Raw genomic sequence first — 14573 nt, 5'->3', positions numbered from 1 at the left:
GTTATGGCCACAGCTGGCACAGCTCTGAGTTTTCTCCTTGGGTTGCTTTGACATTTCGTGGCACTGAAAAGCTTAAAAAAAGCTTCATTTCAGGGCACCAAAAATACTGAGTGTTTTTGTTTTTTTCCCTCCTTTTCAGTGTGTGGGCGGGAGGGGGCTGGTTTGCTTGGTTTAAACGGGGCAAATCAAAGCGATTCACTGGCGTTTTGTGGGGTTGGGGTTTTTTTTTTTTTCACCCCGACCCATCTGGCAAAACCCACCCGAATTCCGTGGTTGCCAAATCTGCATTTTTGCAGCTGAAAACGTTCTCGGGGCCGACGCTCACGCATGTAGCCGAGGCGGGTAAGAGACGATGCCAGCACGCTAAGCTGTCATTTCCACCCCCACCCATTCCCAAGGGCCCGGGCACACCTGCCTACTCTGCCCTATTCTGCTTTGAACATTGCGAGTGGGAGGGTAGCAATCGACCCATAAAATCCAGCTCCTGGGAGAGCTCTGGGTGGGGAGGGGATGGGGCACCAAGCCAAGGGGCGCTGGCTCTTCCAACCGCCCCACCTCTGTTGGCCTGTCCTGTGGCCCAGTGAACGAGCTGCGTGGCACAATCCTGCAGGCTCAGCAAACAGCATCGGGTTCGCTGCCTGGGGGACACCCGCCTTCCAAGGTGACCCCGTGCGACCTGGGGCTGAACTTCCTCGGGCGGGGGCAAGGCCTGGGCTGGCAGGATGCAGCTTAGCGGCACCATCCCGTCCGCCCCCCGGTGCGGGGGGAGGCTCGGCCCGTGCCCTTGGAGGAGACGCTGACCTGTGCCAGCCTGCGTGAACGGGCTCAACGGCACCCAGGGCCCTGGTCTTCTCCCCTCCTCCCCCACGTGGCCACAGGGCAGCAGCGCTGGGAGTCCGGACACCTGAGTTCTATTCGTGCCTTGGGCAAGTCACATCTCTCGGTGCCTCAGTTTCCCCCCCCTTCGCTAATTATTCAGACCGGACACACAATGGGGCCTGGAGCTCACCTGCTACCGTAATACACCTAATAAGCACTACACTCGTAACGCCAGACCTGACCCCCGCCTCTCACTCTGGGTCTTTGCGGCACCTGGCCCAATGAAGCCCCATTGTGGGAAGGGCGGGTTCCAGGTGCTGCCATAACACCAGTGCCGATGCCTGTAAGAACATCACCCCCTGGGGACCTGGCACAGGACGGCTGGGGTTCCTGGCTCCCAGCCCTGTGCTCAGCCTGCCCCTGTCTGAGCAGAGCGTGCACATCCCAGCGCAACTCCGGGGACCTGGCTCTGGGGGGGAGCAGGCAGGGCCCGGGATGCTTAGCAATGAGGAAGCCAGTCCCTCCCCTGCCGGCTGCACCCCCCCCACCCCCCCCACCCCCCGTCCCCCAGCCAGCTGGGCCAAAGGCACCGGTCCATGGGGCCCACTGTTTGCTTTCTGCCACGCTGAGCCAGCCGCCCACGGTCAGGCAGGGACGCTCCCCTCGTCAGCAAACACAGCCCCGGGCCAGCACCTATCTGTCATCTGGGCACGGCTCTTTGGAGAGCTGCACCTCCTGGGGGAAAGGGCACAGGGAGGCACCCAGCCCACCCACCCCGTATCCTCCAGCACGTCCCCTCTGCTCCCCACAGACCCAAATCGCCTGCCTTGTGCCAGCACCCCAGATCCAATCCAGGTCACCGCTACCCATGTGCTGGCTCCAATGATGGCTGGGCCTTCGCCACGCCACCCAGCGCCCGGCCCTCTGCCTTCCCTAAGCTGCCAGTGCCCCCGACTCGGGGATCAGCTGCTCTCACGCTGGGGGAGAAACGTGGGCACGGAGAGGGAAAGGGATCGGCACAAAGCAGGGCTGCCAATTTTAGCCGGACGTATTCCTGGAGGGCTGGTCACATGACATGAACGGTGACTCTTTTAATTCCTGGAGAGTCCAGGACACTCCTGAAAGGTTGGAAACCCCCTAAGCCACGGGGGAAGGCGGCAGCGTCCCGCCCAGCGCCACCGCCTGCATCTAAGCTGTCAGCCCCAGGGTTGGGTCAATGGAAAATCTGTGAGCAAGGATTGTGGCAGAGCTGGGGAGAGAACCCAGGCGTCCTGGCTCCCAGCCCACCCCACCTCCACTCTAACCACTAGACCCTGCTCCCTGCCCAGAGCTGGGGAGAGAACCCAGGTATCCTGGCTCCCAGCCCCCCCCTGCTCTAACCACTAGACCCCACTCCCCTCCCAGAACTGAGGAGAGAACCCAGGAGTCCTGGCTCTCAACCCTCCCTGCTCTAACCACTAGACCCTGCTCCCTGCCCAGAGCTGGGGTAGAACCCAGGAGTCCTGGCTCCCAGCCCCCGCGCCCCCCCCCCCCGTTCTAACCACTAGACACCACTCCCTTCCCAGAGCTGGGGTAGAACCCAGGAGTCCTGGCTCCCAGCCCCCGCCCCCACGCTATCCACTAGACCCCACTCCCTGTGATTCTGGCTGATGTACATTCAGGCACTAACAGTAATGCAGGTTCTACATTACAGGCCTGTTTGGTATTTGTCGTGATGGGTCCCGGTCAGCCCAGCATCACTCTTGCCTTTCCTGCACCCTAAGCGGGATGTGGGTGTGAATTTAATCCCCACCCCACTCTGCAGGGGCCCCGCGCCCAGCCACCACAAAGGGGATGTCACCAGGAGCTCGAAGGGAAACCGACCGGCCCAGCGCCATGGTCACAAAGCGCATGTGACACTGGACGGGGTCGCTGCTCTAAGCACGTTGTGGGGTGAGCCACTCCAGACTAGAACCCAGGAGTCCTGGTTCCAGCCCCCCCATCCTGCTTTAACCACTAGTCCCCACTCCCCTCCCAGAGCCAGGGATGGGCCCCAGGAGTCTGGACTCTCACCCCCTTTTGCCTTAACCCACTGTACCCCCACCTCCTACCAGACTAGGAATAGGACCCAGGCGTCCTGCCTCCCAGCCCCCCCAGCTTCAACCACTAGATCATCATCAGTTTGGCTTTGCCATTTCCACTGGCAATGGGGATTTTCCACTGAGCTGGGCGCGGCCGGGCAGGGGGGGTGACACCTCTACTGGGCCGGTGGGCGGAGGCTGGCCGAGTGGCATGGCTGCCCCACCTCCCAGTCCAGGCCTATAAACCCCCTGCCCTCCGCCTGCTCCATTCCCTGTGCCCCGTCCTGCCCATTCGCTGCACAGAGAGACTCCCCCAGCGCCCCGATGGCCTACATGCCTGCACCCGGCTACCAGCCCATCTACAACCCGGTAAGTGTCACACACCCCGGGCAGTGCTCTCAAACCCATGGGAGTTGGGCACCTAAAGACCTGTGCTCTCCGTTACGCCCGGCACAAATCCAGTGGCAGCTCCACAGCAGCAGATTTACACCCGGCTGGCCCCTGGATGGACGGTGGCTGCCGATAGCCAGCAAGCCAGCCCTCCCCCTCGGCTAGCTCCAGCCAACCCCCCGGCCCTGTAATGCATGGCTGGGTCTCAGGGGCGCCTGGCTGGCGACGCTGGAAAGTTCCCAGTCCGGCTGGCGGCGAACAGGGGCCTGATTCTGCTCCCCCCGCTCAGAGATGACACCCCTCGTCTGGCACTCTGGTTAGTTGCCGGCCCCATCTCGTGGGGAGTCAGTTACACCATGCGAAGATCCCCCAAACTGGTGTGTAACTTACACCCCACTCCGAGATGCCGACAGAGCGCGGCCGGCGTCGGTTCCTGCCTGAGAGCCGATGCCAAGGCAATAACAAACAGAGGGGCTGGAGTTTATGCCAGCCACCGTGGGGATGAGGACGCTGGGGCAGACGAACTGCAGTGTGGGGCTGGGGTGGGAACGTCTTAGCCTCCCCCCCGCCCTCCCCCCAGGGAAATGCTGCTCAGCTCACCAAAACACAGAGATCCCCGCAGCCTGCCCACGGCCGCCGGCTCCGCTCGGCTCCCGTCCCCGCCAGCCAGTCGGCTTTTACCCCCGGACCTGGGGGAGCCGCTCCGGAAGGCACCTGGCTAAGGGCCCAGGGGCGAGGGGGGTTAGGGTGGGGCGCAGGCCGGGGGGTGGGGAACCCGCCCGATCCCCTGCGTGTTTCTCGGCTCCAGCGATACCAGCCCAGCCGGAGCCCTGGGCGGTCCCACCCAGCTCCCCTATGGGGATGGGATCAATTAATAATTAACGCACGGTCCCTGGCGGCTCCTTTCCCCGAGGATCCCAAAGGGAGGTACAGACGCCCGCTAACTAGAATCAGCCTCGGGAAAGGCCGGGGTTGCAGGCTGGGGGCTGTCTCCTCGCAGGTGGTTTAGGGTGGGGGGTGGCTGCCAGCCAAGGAGCACTAGACTCCTCCTGCAAAGCGAGCAGTTTCCCCAGCCCCTGCTGCGGCCTAGAGCCCCGGCTTGGTTCCTGAAGGGCTCCTGGCCAGATCCCAGCCCCAGGGGAGCAACTCGGGGAGAGGTGAGGCTGGAGGGCAGCAGGGGGCTCCCCAGGCATCGCTAAAGGGGGGTGGGGAGGAACTGGCACCCACTCTGTGTGTCTGCGGGGTCGGGGGTGTCACCGGTCAATTCCCCCCTCAGCATCGTCTCTCTCTCTCTCCCCATCTCTCAGCCCCTCCCTCATGCCAACCCCATCGCCGGGGGGCTGCGGCCCGGGATGTCCATCTATGTCCAGGGCACGGTGCCCCATCACACCAAGAGGTAACACGTCGGGCGCGGGGGGAAGGAAGGGGGACAGCTGGGCTCATGTGGGGCATGGGGGCTGGTTAAAGAGGGTTCCCTCCCCCAGTGCTGGGATGCAGCCGTCTCTGGGGTGGGGCACGGGGGCTGGTTATACAGGGATCACTCGCCTGGTGCTGGGATGCAGCCATCTCTGGGGTGGAAGGTGTTTAACAGCCACACGGCCCAGGAGTTTGGGACACAGTACGGCGCAGAGTCACGCAGCGGAGGGGATCGCGGGAGGCAGATTGGTCCAGTTTGGCCAGGCCGTGGCATAAAGCACTGCGGGATGTTTAACGAGGGTGACGACCTTGGGCGTGTGGCTGATTAAAACAGAGAAACAGGAACCTGCCGCCCGAGCCTGGAGCCCCGGGCGCGGGGAGGGACTGTGGGGCAAAGGGCCGGAGCTCCCAGCCGAGCAGGGGGAGGGACGGGGTGAAAGGGGAGCTGCACCAGGGAGCACAGCGCGTACACCTGACACACCCCTACGCCAGGGGATATGGGGGGGCAGGGAGGGGGTGTAGCACCTCCCAAACCAAAGCCATTGTCATGGCAACGCCAGAAAGTCACCCCCAGGCCCGATCGCTGCTCAGAGCTGCTGCGGGCTAGTTAGATCTGGCTACCGGCCCCTGGTTGGGGGCATTCGCCTCACAACGCCACGTCATTCCCTCTTTTTGGGGGGGGGGGTCCCTGGACCCCCTCCCTGCTGCGACTGCCCTTCAGAGTGAGCTCCTCCCCTCATGGGAACAAGAACTCAGCCCCCCCCCCAGTGCCCCTCATTCCCGGGCCCTGGCCTCCCCACCCACAGTTCTGCCAGTGCCCTTCATTCCCGATCCCCAGCCCCCTGGCCTCCCCACCCACAGTTCTGCCAGTGCCCCTCATTCCTGGCCCCCGGTCCCCACCCACAGCTCTGCCAGTGCCCCTCATTCCCAACCCACAGCCCCTGCTATCCCAGCCCCAGGCTCCCCCCACACAGTTCTGCTGGTGCCCCTCAATCCCGACCCGCAGCCACTTCTATCCAGCACCCATCAACGAATTCCCCCTCTGCAGTATAGGGCCTATGACACACAGATCAGCAGCCCCGAGTCCACCCAGGAGGGGTCAGCGGTGCAGCTAGATGGCTAGAAACCTGAATTTCCAGCTGCAATTTTCCCGCTGGCCTTTACCCCTCCACCCCCAGCAGGTATTGATAGCGAGGGACCAGATCCCGCTCCCGTCTCCCCCCGCTCCCAACACAGCCTGGGCCTGGGCCAGACTCCCCCAGCTCGCTCACCCCCCCCTCCCCTGCACCCCAGGTTCCGCGTGAATTTCTCCTGTGGCCCAGAGAAGGGGGCCGACATCGCCCTGCACTTCAACCCCCGCTTCGACAGCGGGGACAAGATCGTCTTCAACAGCTTCCAGCACGGCAAGTGGGATAAGGAGGAGCACAAGCACGAGATGCCCTTCCACAGGGGGCAGCACTTCGAGATGGTCTTCAGCATCACCCCCGAGGGCTACCGGGTAGGGAGGGTATTGGGGGAGGGGCATGAGGGATATTGGAGGGCTGTGGGGGGGCAGGTGGAGGCACAAGGGATATGGGGGGGCTGTGGGGGGCAGGTGGGGGCCACAAGGGATGTGGGGGAGCCTGCTGGGGGCTGCAAGGGATATGGGGGGGCCTGTGGGGGGGCAGGTGGGGCACAAGGGATACGGGGGGGGCTGTGGATAGACATATTCTGCATTGGGGGGCAGAGGGATAATACCCCATTGAAGAGATCCCCCATCTGTGAAGGGGAAATATGGGGGGTGGGGAGCAACCCATGGGGAGGGTGGGCCCCACTGGATCAAGAGGACGTGGGGGGGGGCGATACCCCATCTGCAATTGAATGCTCCAGGCCAGTGGGGTGGGGGCTGCGCCCCAATGGCCTGGGAAAAGGGATGGGGGGTGACACCCCTCTCCCCCCATCTGGGTGGGGGGCTTTGAAAGGGGGAATTGTTCCCCCCCCCAAACATCCCAACACCTGCTCTCTAACATGGGGGGCCAGGAGGCCTCACCCCCAATTTCCTGCCACCCTCCAAGTCTGGCACCCCCTGCCTGAGAGCCGAGGGTGGGGCAGAGGGGGCCAGATCCTGACGCTGCCTGTCTCCCTCCCCAGGTCACGGTGAACGGGGCCCCCTGCTACGAGTTCCGGCACCGCATCCCGCCCGAGCGCGTGCAGGTCGTCGAAGTGGACGGGGACCTCGAGCTGCAGTCGCTCAACGTCATGGGAGGGGGCATGATGGGGGGCGGGGTGAGTGACCGGGGGGGGGGGCGGGACGCACGGGCGGGCGGTGGAGACGCGGGACGGGGACGCTGACGCACAGCGCCGGCCCCGCAGCCAAACCGCCAACGTATGGGTTGGTTCAGGGGAAAAGCTGAGAGCTTGGATGGTAGGAGAGCTGGGGATAGAACCCAGGAGTCCTGGCTCACAGCCCCTCTGCTCTAACCACTAGATACCGCTCCCTCCCAGAGCTGGAGACAGAACCCAGGCGTCCTGGCTCCCAGACCCCCCCCCTGCTCTAACCACTAGACCCCACTCCCCTCCCAGAGCTGGGGAGAGAACCCAGGAGTCCTGGCTCCCAGCCATCCTGCTCTAACCACCTCCCAGATCCCCCCTGCTCTAACCACTAGACCCCGCTCCCCTCCCCGAGCTCTGGGAGAACCCAGGAGTCCTGGCTCCCAGCCCCCCCACTCTAACCACTAGACCCCACTGCCCTCTCAGAGCTGGGCTAGAACCCAGGAGTCCTGGCTCCCAACTCCCCCTGCTCTAACCACTAGAGCCTGCTCCCCAACCAGAGCTGGGGAGAGAACCCAGGCGTCCGGGATTGACAATACCTCTCCCCTCTCTGGGCCCAGTGTCACATGTGTTTCCTTCCTGCAGGGGATGTATTACCCGCAGCCCGGGATGCTTGTAAGTACCCAGGAGACCCACATGCCCGGGGCTGGGGGAGATGCCAGTTCAGGGTGGGCAACTCAGGGGCACCCAGTCCATTACTGCAGCTACACCCCACCCCACAAGCCAGCCGGGCTTCACTGGGCCCCCTGCTGCAGTGTGACGAGCCCAGAGGGCATGGGAGGGGGGAGTCCTGCAGGGGGTCCTTCCCCCCCCAACCCACAAAGAGTCATAGGGACCTTCCCTCTGTCTTAGCAGCCACTTCCCCTGGGGAGCAGAGATCCCATGGGCCCCTCTAGCCGGGATCCCGGGCCCCACTCCTCCCTGGATCAGCCCCACGGCCTCAGCTCGCCCGGGCTTCTCGGAGCGCCATTCCAACCCTGTAACCCCCCTTATATTGTCTCCGTCGCGCAGGGCATGCAGCCGAATATGCCTCCACCAGCCACAAGCCTGCCGGTAAGTACACTGCGGCCCGGGAAGGAGGAAATTCCCTGATAAACACCCTCGTATTCCTGAGCCCTGTTTGTAAAGCTCAGCCCCGAGATGCAGCCACCTCTGGGGCGGGGCGGCTGCTTATACGGAGATCACCTCACCCACTCTTGAAATGCAGCCGCCTCTAGGCTGGAACGTGGCCGCTGATTGTATGGGGATCCGTCACCCAGTGCCAAGATGCAGCCGCCACTGGGGCATGGCACAGCAGCTGTTTATACAGGGTGGGCAACTCATGTCCCCCATGACTGAAATGCAGCCACTTCTAGGATGGAAGGTGGCAGCTGATTGTAGAGGGAATCCTCACCCAGCACTGAGATGCGACCACCTCTGGGGTGGGGTGCAGCTACCATTGAACAGCTGCACTGCAGTTCTACACAGCAGTATAAGACAGGAAGTGGAGGCGAATTCTGTATCCAACTCGAAACTGCTGGGCTAGGAGAGGATTTTAGCTAAGGAAAGGCCAGATATTTCCTGGAAAACTAGAGAGGAGCCATCAGGTGATGGCCAGTTCTGTGGACCGGAGGGACAGAGACACCCCACAAGGCCTTAGGGCGGGAGGGTTGGGCCACACCACGGCTGGCCAGATTAATAACTCCTGGATTTCTCTGCCCCACAGATGATGACTGGCCCCGCTGCCTTTAACCCGGTAAGTGCAGCAGACTTGGGGTTCGCTCTGCCCTTTCGCTCCCGCAGTGAAGCCACCTTACGCTTTCTCCCTCAACTCCTCCCCCAGCCCCGGAGTGCAGCCACCTCTGGGGTGGAACGTGCCAGGTGGCCAAGAGCCACGCTGAACGAAGCTGGTAGCAGGACCTCCCCTCCGCCCCGCCCCGCCTCTGCCCCGCTCCCTGGAGCACTGCTAAGCCCCCTCCCTGCAACACATCGGAGACGCTTCTAGACAAGACAGTTCTAGCCGAGGGGTCTCCATTCTCTTGCAGCAAGTGCCCTATGTGGCTAACTTCCCAGGCGGGCTGACGTCCAAGAAGACGGTGGTGGTGAAAGGATTCGTCCCGCAGGGCGCTAAGAGGTATGCAGCCACGGCACTGTCTTCAGCAGGGGAAACTGAGGCACCAGCAGGGGGGAAGTGACTTCCCCTCCCCCCCAGTCTCATGGTGAATCAGCATAGAGCTGAGGATAGAAGCCAGGAGTCCTGGCTCCCAGCACCCCCCCTTGCTCTAACCACTAGACCCCACTCCCTTCCCAGAGCTGGGGATAGAAGCCAGGAGTCTTGGCTCCCAGCCCCCCTGCTCCAACCACTAGACCCCACTCCCCTCCCCGAGCTGGGGATAGTCCTGGCTCCCAGCCCTGTGCTCCAACCCTCAGGCCCTGCTTTCTAGCACAGACTTGGCTTCTCCCAGCCAAGTGCAATGGCCCTGTGTATCTGCCAGCCCTGCCCCCTCCCCAAAGCCACACCCCCCACAAGAGCAGATGACACCCCCCCACACACACCCACATTCCCCAGCCTCACCGGTTCTCTGCCTCTCCAGCTTCTGCATCAACTTCAAGATGGGCCACTCCAAGGATATCGCCCTGCACATTAACCCCCGCCTGAACGAGAGGGTGGTGGTCAGGAACAGCCTCCTGAACGGGAACTGGGGCGCCGAGGAGCGAGAGCTGCCTCACAACCCCTTCCAGCCTGGCCAGTACTTCGAAGTGAGTAAACGGCTCATCTGTGTGGCATACGCCCTATACTGCTAGCCGCTAATGGGGATTCTCCCTTAGCTCAAGCCCAGGGTCTTCCGGAGCAGTGTGTGTGCACGCTCATGCAGTCTGCTGCCCTCTGCTGGATGGCATAAGAACTGCAAGTCTGTGTGTCGTTGCCCCTATATAGCTAGCAGCTAATGGGTATTCTCTGTTAATTTAAGTCCTGGGGCATTTGGAAGAGGAGGGGGAGGTAGGGGGTATGTGTGCGTAATAGGTAACTGCTGCCCTCTGCTGGATGGAATCCAAACTGCTCGCATGTGTATCATATGCCCTATACTGCTAACAGTTAATGGGGATTCTCCTTTAGCTCAAGCTCAGGTTCTTCTAGAGCAGAGAATGAGCGAGAGAATGTTCACCCTCTGCTGGATGGCATCAGAACTGTGTGCCTGTGTGTCATAGCCCCTATACAGTTAGCAGCTAATGGGGATTCTCTGGCAGCACGGTCTCCACTAGGCCATGCTGCCTGGTCCCATAAGGGATCAGCTCCTTTGCGGCTGTCCAGGGTGGGTCCTTCTCACGGCCGCTCTCCCCCCACAGCTCTCCATCCGCTGCGGGAACGGACGTTTCAAGGTCTTCGCCAATGGGCAGCCGTTCTTCGACTACAACCACCGTTTCCACGAGTTCCAGAAGATCGACACGCTGGAGATCAACGGCGATGTGGTCCTGTCCTACGTCCAGTTCTGAGCCCGGCCCCACCGCCCCGCGCGGGAGGGACACACAACGCTGCCCTCCTGCCCCCGGCTGGCATCGCAGACCCAATAAACTACTCTGCTTCTCTCAATGATGCTGCCGGGTGGACTGCCTTCCCCTCCTCACGCCGCCCACTGCTGGGTGGAATCGGAGCCGCTTCCCTGTGTGTCATAGACCCTGCCCTGCTCACAGCTGCTGGGGACTCTCCTCCAGGTGGAGCCAAGTTTGAGGCCCGCGCAGGGATGGTTGTGATGGCCTAGAGATGTTATAATGACCCTCTGACCCCTCCCTTTCCCAGGCCGCCTGCTAAGACCCTGGAAAACATCACCAAATTAAGCCTCCCAGTCTCCCCACGACCTCTCCTCCAGTGCCAGGAAACCCCCCCATGCCCCACAGCCCCCACTGCAACCCTCCCCCTTGCCAGAAGCCCCCCACCTGCTAACTCCCTGCACAGCTGACCTGAGCCACCCTACAGCCAAGCTCTACAAACCCCATCCCCAGCCGGCAACCTCATGGTCCCCACAGCCTGCCCGCCCCCCCGGCTCTCCCCACTCGCCCCCGGCCTGGGCTCCATGCTCCCCCCCGCCCCCCCGCGCTTTGCCTTTGGAACGGGTCGGGCTGCACCAAACCATCGGGGTTAGAAACAGAACGAGGGACGCCCAAGGGCAGGGTCCCCTGCTCCTGCCCCCCCATTTTAGGAGCCTGCAGCCCTGCACTCACCGCCTGCTCTGCAGCGCTTCTCAGGAGCCGAGCAGAACCGTCCCCAGCCGGGCGGGGAGGGGAGACAAGGACGTTCTGCTCCGCTGGGAGCACAGACCAGAAGTCCCCCCCCGCCCCCGGGTTGCTGCAGCTCTGGGGCCCAACACTCAGCTCTGGGGAGCTGCAGGCCCCTGGGCCCCATCACCTTGTCAGGAGGCCGGGGTGGGGGCAGGGAAGGGAGCTGGCCTGGTTGTACTTGGTTCTTACCTTGGTTCGGCCCAGTCCCTCGGGATCTCACTGGCACTTGCTGAGCACCGGGCAATCTGCCTGCTCAAGCCACATGCCCCCCCTCACCCCCCCCAGCCTCTGGGGCAGGATCCTCCTCCTCCAGCTCGGAGCTTGGGCAAGGTTACACAGGAGTCAATGGCAAAACCATCATTAGAACCCAGGAGTCCTGGCTCCCAGCCTCCCCCCCATCTCTAACCACTAGACCCCACTCCCCTCCCAGAGCTGGGGATAGAACCCAGGAGTCCTGGCTCCCAACCTCCCCCATCTCTAACCACTAGATCCCACTCCCCTCCCAGAGCTGGGGATAGAACCCAGGAGTCCTGGCACCCAACCTCCCCCATCTCTAACCACTAGATCCCACTCCCCTCCCAGAGCTAGAAACCAGGAATCCTGGCTCCCAGCCCCCTGTTCTAACCACTAGACCCCACTCCCCTCCCAGAGCTGGGAAAGAACCCAGGAGTCCTGGCACCCAACCTTTGTCCTATTCCTCCAGCCCATGCCACCTCTTGGGTTTTTTCATCTTAACCCTTTGCTGGCTGCTGCCCAGACACCAAGGCAGGACCAGCGGGAATCCAGGCTAAGCTCCATTTTGCACCCGACACTCACAGGCAGGAATGTAGTTTCCTTGTGGGGTGAGCAGGGCAGGGCTCGGGGCGGCCTTGAGCCCCATCACACTCTTCCCACCACCTGCCAACCCCAGTCCCCATGACCTGCCCCACCCAGTACCAGAACCGCCCCATGCGCCGCCTCCCCCAGCTACCTCCTTGCTGCCCGTTGCTCCCCAGCTGCTGGAGATGGGAGGGGGGGTCGCACGTGTTGGGGCGCAGGCCACTGGAGGGCGGCGGGTCAGCGAACCAGCCCCCCCACAACCACCCCAGTCTTGGGTCTGCCATAAACCGCCCGGCCACTGGGCTGGCTCAAGATGGAGCTGGCATAGCAGGCTGGCAAGATTTGGGCAGCTCCGCCCCGACATGCAAATTAATGCTCATTAGCATCTTAAATCATCGGCATGGGACCGTGCATTTCCGCTGACGGCTGGCGCGCCCTGCCTGCTGCAGGGTGGGGGCCTAGGGCTGCTGGGGTCTGCAGAGATTTACCCCCCGGGGTACCCGAGCACCCTGGGAGTCATTCTGAAGGGTGAGGGAGGGTCCCGTTCACACCCACGCCCAGCCCTGAGCGACTCCTTCCAAAGCGCATCGGGAAATGTCCTACACAAACTCCCCCCACCAGGAGCCGTCCCCAACCTCCAGCCTCGAAAATCTGGCTTGCAAGCCGCAGTCACGTCTGTGGGGGCTCTTTGACCCGGTGTCCTGAGGGGCAGGAGACATTTGAGGATGTCTGGGCAGGTCCCTGAAATTCTTAGCAAAGGCCGGTTCCCAGGACTCAGCGGACACGTGACATGATCCGAACAGCCGGCCCTCCCCGCCCCGTGCTGACGCTGAGCTCCGACGCTGTCCCTGGAAATCAGGCCCTGCCGCATGAGGGTTATTCACCCTCTCCACAGAGCCCTGGACGAGGTGTCCCGCCTCACCACACCAGGGGACTGAGCCAGGGATAGCCGGGGGACAAGGGTTATGACTAGACGATCCCGAGAGCGGATTTGCTACCGGCACGTCGGGACTAGGGAGCAGCAGCTCTGCCAATCAGGCCCCGCGTGTGCCGTGTGAAGAAGCAGGGGACCCCCCCACATCATCCCCACCCTGAAATGCAGCCACCTCTGGGGAGGTGCGTTGCAGCCAGGTGCACAGCCGTGGGAGAATGGGAAATCCAGATCGAGGCTGCAGGGACAAATCCAGCTCTTCGGAAAGGAGCCCCAGGGGCGCTTTGATGCCTAGGCTGAGCTGGTGGCATTTGAAGTCCCTGTGGGGACAGCCACACACCGCAACGCCCCTGGGGCTCAGGTTGTGGGTCGGAGCCAGAGGATCAGGCAAAGCTGAGCAGAGCAGCTCAGTTCTCATCAGACACTTGAGTGGAGAGGGTGGCCCAGGGAGCTACTGCAGACAGACAGACCGAAACATCACTGAGAATTGGGCCCATCAGGCCTGTTAGGAGATCCCTGATTTGGGCCTTTTCACCCATCAGCCAACACACGGGCACCCGCTAGTGCCTGTTTGATAACAGACACGGCCAACGGCTCCAGGAGCGGCGCCTTTGGGCAGTTTGGTTGTTAATTAACATCTTGTCCCTTTGGATACTGACCGTTCTTCCCACCTCTCTGGCCGACTGGGCTCCTCTCCGCCGCTGAGTCTTCCCTTCTCCCGACTTTCTTTCTTTCCTCCACTGAAATCTCCACAGGCCGCCCCCGCCCATCACCTCCCACCGCTGCCGGTGACGACTTGAGGAGTGTGTCTCTATTGCTGTCGCAAAGTTGTTATATGAAATCGTCCCCTCATGGAGTAACTCGGTGTGGCTATGGACTCCACCATTTGCGGACACGGGCTGAAGCGCCTACCAGACACGGGACAATGGAGAATCATTAACCGTAACGACCGTACTCTGACCAAACAACGGGCATGCCAAGGAGGACGGCTAAATAAAGTCATTAAATACCTGTACAATTTATTCATGACGGAGGAATCAAGGCGAACTATTCATACAGCTGTATAACCACCACGCCTCACTAGAAAGAGACACGTCGTGCAATTAATACATTGCTACATAAAGCTGATTAAACAACCACACAAAGGTCACAAGGTATTAGCGAGCGAGCGAGAAACGATAACAATAGCGCTAGCTCTGTACTGGAGGGAACCTTTCAGAGATGATCATGGAATCATAGAATCTCAGGGTTGGAAGGGACCTCAGGAGGTATCTAGTCCAACCCCCTGCTCAAAGCAGGACCAATCCCCAACTAAATCATCCCAGCCAGGGCTTTGTCAAGCCTGACCTTAAAAACCTCTAAGGAAGGAGATTCCACCACCTCCCTAGGGAACCCATCCCAGTGCTTCACCACCCTCCTAGTGAAATAGTGTTTCCTAATATCCAACCTAGGCCTCCCACACTGCAACTTGAGACCATTGCTCCTTGTTCTGTCATCTGCCACCACTGAGAACAGTCTAGATCCATCCTCTTTGGAACCCCCTTCAGGTAGTTGAAAGCAGCTATCAAATC

The 14573-nt window shown here is 61.8% G+C and overlaps 1 protein-coding gene across 1 annotated transcript; it reads left to right on the top strand.

Annotated features, from left to right (window-relative positions):
* Positions 1–3094: 3094 nt before the first annotated feature.
* LGALS4 (galectin 4) lies at positions 3095–10566 on the top strand. Its single transcript, XM_039510633.1, has 10 exons — positions 3095–3248; positions 4577–4665; positions 5979–6183; positions 6816–6950; positions 7581–7610; positions 8007–8048; positions 8701–8730; positions 9020–9108; positions 9569–9734; positions 10323–10566. The coding sequence occupies exons 1-10, from the start codon at positions 3204–3206 to the stop codon at positions 10467–10469; spliced, it is 978 nt and encodes a 325-aa protein (XP_039366567.1). The 5' UTR covers positions 3095–3203; the 3' UTR covers positions 10470–10566.
* The last annotated feature ends 4007 nt before the right edge of the window (positions 10567–14573 follow it).

The sequence above is a fragment of the Mauremys reevesii genome, linkage group 22 (genome assembly GCF_016161935.1).
Source record: "Mauremys reevesii isolate NIE-2019 linkage group 22, ASM1616193v1, whole genome shotgun sequence".
NCBI classification, from domain to species: Eukaryota; Metazoa; Chordata; order Testudines; family Geoemydidae; genus Mauremys; species Mauremys reevesii.
Note: the sequence above shows the minus strand (reverse complement) of the source record. Positions and strands in the feature narration are given on the sequence as shown.

Coding starts and splice junctions, on each gene's coding strand:
- LGALS4 (XM_039510633.1), top strand. CDS start 3,204: ATGGCCTACATGCCTGCACCCGGCTACCAGCCCATCTACAACCCG. Junction 6,184..6,815: donor TCACCCCCGAGGGCTACCGG/GTAGGGAGGGTA, acceptor CTCCCTCCCCAG/GTCACGGTGAACGGGGCCCC. Junction 9,109..9,568: donor GTCCCGCAGGGCGCTAAGAG/GTATGCAGCCAC, acceptor CTGCCTCTCCAG/CTTCTGCATCAACTTCAAGA.